The 3421-nt window shown below is 34.2% G+C and overlaps 1 protein-coding gene across 1 annotated transcript; it reads right to left on the bottom strand.

Moving 5' to 3' along the window:
- Window positions 1–571: 571 nt before the first annotated feature.
- On the bottom strand, window positions 572–3005 carry LOC113398736 (cytochrome P450 6B6-like). Its single transcript, XM_026637623.2, has 2 exons — window positions 1581–3005; window positions 572–768 (listed from the first exon to the last, which is right to left on the bottom strand). The coding sequence occupies exons 1-2, from the start codon at window positions 2941–2943 to the stop codon at window positions 587–589; spliced, it is 1545 nt and encodes a 514-aa protein (XP_026493408.2). The 5' UTR covers window positions 2944–3005; the 3' UTR covers window positions 572–586.
- Window positions 3006–3421: the final 416 nt, after the last annotated feature.

A 3421-nucleotide genomic window follows, 5' to 3' on the forward strand; every position in this document is an offset into this window, starting at 1 on the left:
ATAGTATCAAGTATAAAGAACGTTTCCATAAATTTGTGGTTTAGAAAGATGATTTCAATTCACAAAAATTTAGTACAAAGTTACTTTACGTCTTGAGAAACCTGTTCATTGAATTTGACTTTAAGAAGCCATAGTTTTTGTAGCAACATTATAAGCATAATTATGTTTTTATTGATTACACCAAGTGGACTGAACATTTTGCGCGGTAAATAATTATCTAAACTTATTCTAAAATAACTAAAACAATTACTATGAATTTTCATATTAACTTTATGCTTAAAAATGGAAATAGCTTTTATTTAATTATACGTATTAAATATTATATTCTTTGTGAGATATGGGTCATTTATATTAAAATAACGGTTTTTTTAGGAACACTATAGAAAATTTAACAGGTGTTATATATTATTACATTTTTCATATTCCGTATCGTTCGAGTCAATATCTATTAGCCTTTGGACTTCCTCTCTCGGAATAAAAGTGGCATGCCGCCTTCACAATTTGCACGACTAGATTTTTCTTAATTAATGCATTATAGTATAATATTTTATAATATGTAATAACATTTTTGTCCGAACCGGTCAAGTCAAAATCCTTCAGGCTTCCTTTCTAGGAACAACAGTGGCAAGCCACCTTTTACGATTTGTACGATGCCCGAGGTAGGGTTGATTATTGGGTGTCGTAGCGTTGAGGGTGCGGGTCGCACGGTGAAACGCGACAGCACTGCGGCCAGCCCCGCCAGCGACTGCATCAGGCCGAGTCGCTCACCTGGATTAAGCACACCAATCGATTAATATTAATCAAAGCAAATATGTCACAGAAGAAACCTAATTTTTTTATTTGTTATTGCATTTTGGTCATTATGTTAATGTAAATTTATAAAAACGTAACAGTTGTTTTGTTAAACACTGAAGAAATAAGAAGGAGAATATATATTTTTTTAATCTTGTAAAGTAGTCCAGCCGTTATAAACATATGGAAATGCAAATGAACCGAGAAGGCTGATATTTGGATATGTTGTCGGGAGGTCTTTGAACAGCTTAACTTGAAATTATGACCTCGATTTTCTATGTGCTTTCGGCGCGATCTTAAAAAAAGGTTAAATTTCGTTTTTATGCTATAGCTCGTGATACAAGAATTCTGACGCTTCTCGTTGCTTCATTTACGCTCTACAATTTAGATCATTGTTTACTTATCGTAGTCGTATCGTAGGCGTATAGTTGTCTTATAAATACTGTGCGGTCGCCAAAACTCTACTCATACTTTAGCTCTACTATAATGCATGTGTATACATCATTTAGTTAAAAAAAATGTGTGCCAAAAATTAAGATGTATGTTTTATAAAATGTCTGAGCAAACATATTTCCTGTAAGGAGTTGCTATCATATCATATGAGTTGGAGAGTATCATATTATTTGATATAGTGGAAGTATTGTTTTATACCAAAATGAAGTAACACATTACTCTCTTTTATAAAAGTATTTATCTATGTACATAAAAATCTCTGGTATTTGAATAAAACTGTTCATAGCTATACGGATACCTATTATAATATTTTAATAAGATATCGAAATAATTACCAATGCAAGCACGAGGTCCGACACCAAATGGTAAATATACATATTTGTTTTCACCATTATAATTCTTCGGATCAAATCTTTCAGGGCGGAATTCATTCGGATTATCAAAATACTTAGAATCATTTTGCATTGCTTGAATAGGTATTATCACTCTTACTCCTTCATCAATGGTAAGATCTAAATCTTCGAAAGTATACTTCTGTGCACACTTTCTCATCAAGAAACCTAGTGATGGAAATATTCTCATCGCTTCTTTAAATGTCCACTCTAGATAATGCATTTCCTTGATAGCGTCATAACTTAATCTGTTGTCATACTTTTCCAAGACTCTATCGATTTCTTCTTGTACCTTATTTTGTATGTCAGGATGATGAGCTAGCTCGTGTAGGGTAAAGCTGGTCGCCGAAGAGGACGTTTCGAAACCAGCAGCAAAAAATATAAATACTTGAGCCACTATCAGATCGTTATTCATTTCTAAACTTGCAATTTCTGGTTTTCCGTCTGATTTTTTTCTTTCCATTGACTCGCAAACAATTGTTCCTTTTTTCTTACATTCAAGCAAAAGATCTATGAAGTCATTTCTACCAGACGGTTCATAGTTTCTTTGACGTAGGACTTCGTTCACTAGTTGATATATTCCTTTTTCCACTCGAGTCATAACTTTCAAGTTTTTGAATATATTGGGAAAGAATTCTTTCAAAATCACTACGGTGACTTCTTTCAATCCCACTTTAAATATAGTAGCTCCAAGTTTTCGAAAAGCGGAGTTTTCCTCTTTGAGTGAGTCCGAGTCAAGTCCGAAGCCGCAGGCGCCAATGAAATCAGTCGTATATCGTGCCATGAGGTCGCGAGCATCGATCTCCTGTCCTTCGGAAGCGGCGTTGCGTGCCCTGGACTGCAGCCGTTCAGCTCGTTCCACGATTAATGGAAACATAGCTTTCAGTTTGCCACTGGTAAAAGCAGGTGTCATCCGTTGACGAAGTAACCGCCAAAGGTCACCGTCTGCGAAGAATAAATTACGAAGCAAAGGTTCTGTTCCATGGCTATTGATGTTCATTCCACGGCGATAAAAGTAATCAAAATCAGTTGTGAGTATTCGTTTGGAAATTTCCGGGTCTCTAATTACAAGTTCAGGGCCAGATGCTCGATAAAACCCTACCACTTTCTCCTCTGGATACCTCCTGTACATCTCCACTGCCATCTCGCACATACTTTTTTGCATTAAATAATTTCTTGTATTGTTACCTAAAAATGGTACCGGCTTGTCATGTTTCACTCGTTTTCGCTCCCAGTACTTGAAGTTTCTTGTTCCGTATAAGTATAAAGTCAAAGTCACAATTGCTACTATTATTAATGCAAGCATCTTATTGTCTTGAACTGTATTTGTGCCACAAACTACACCATAACAGAGAGAAATGCGTAAAGACTAACACATATTCAAGTACACTAAGCAGTTTACTGTCCTCATTGGAAGCGACTATATGATAGCGGAACATAAAATACTAAGTTGACGCGAGACTCAGTAAGATAAGATAATATATTCATAAAAAAAAATTATAATGTAAATTGATAAGTCTGATATAAAGTTATAAATATAATTAATTAAGTTTTTTTTAAATATAATAAGTCTTTGTTTTTTGGACGTAGGAATAATCCTAATGGATAATGGATAGTAATCCATATACTTACAATAAAACAATACAAACATTGCGAAATTTTAAAATAATGTTAAAATCCGTACTATATACTATATTTTTAATATTATAAATGCGAAAGTAACTCTGTCTCTCTGTCTCGCTTTCACTACTACTTTTTATTTGGAAAAAAGTGCTGTAAAGGGT

Source organism: Vanessa tameamea, chromosome 14 (genome assembly GCF_037043105.1).
Source record: "Vanessa tameamea isolate UH-Manoa-2023 chromosome 14, ilVanTame1 primary haplotype, whole genome shotgun sequence".
NCBI lineage: Eukaryota > Metazoa > Arthropoda > Insecta > Lepidoptera > Nymphalidae > Vanessa > Vanessa tameamea.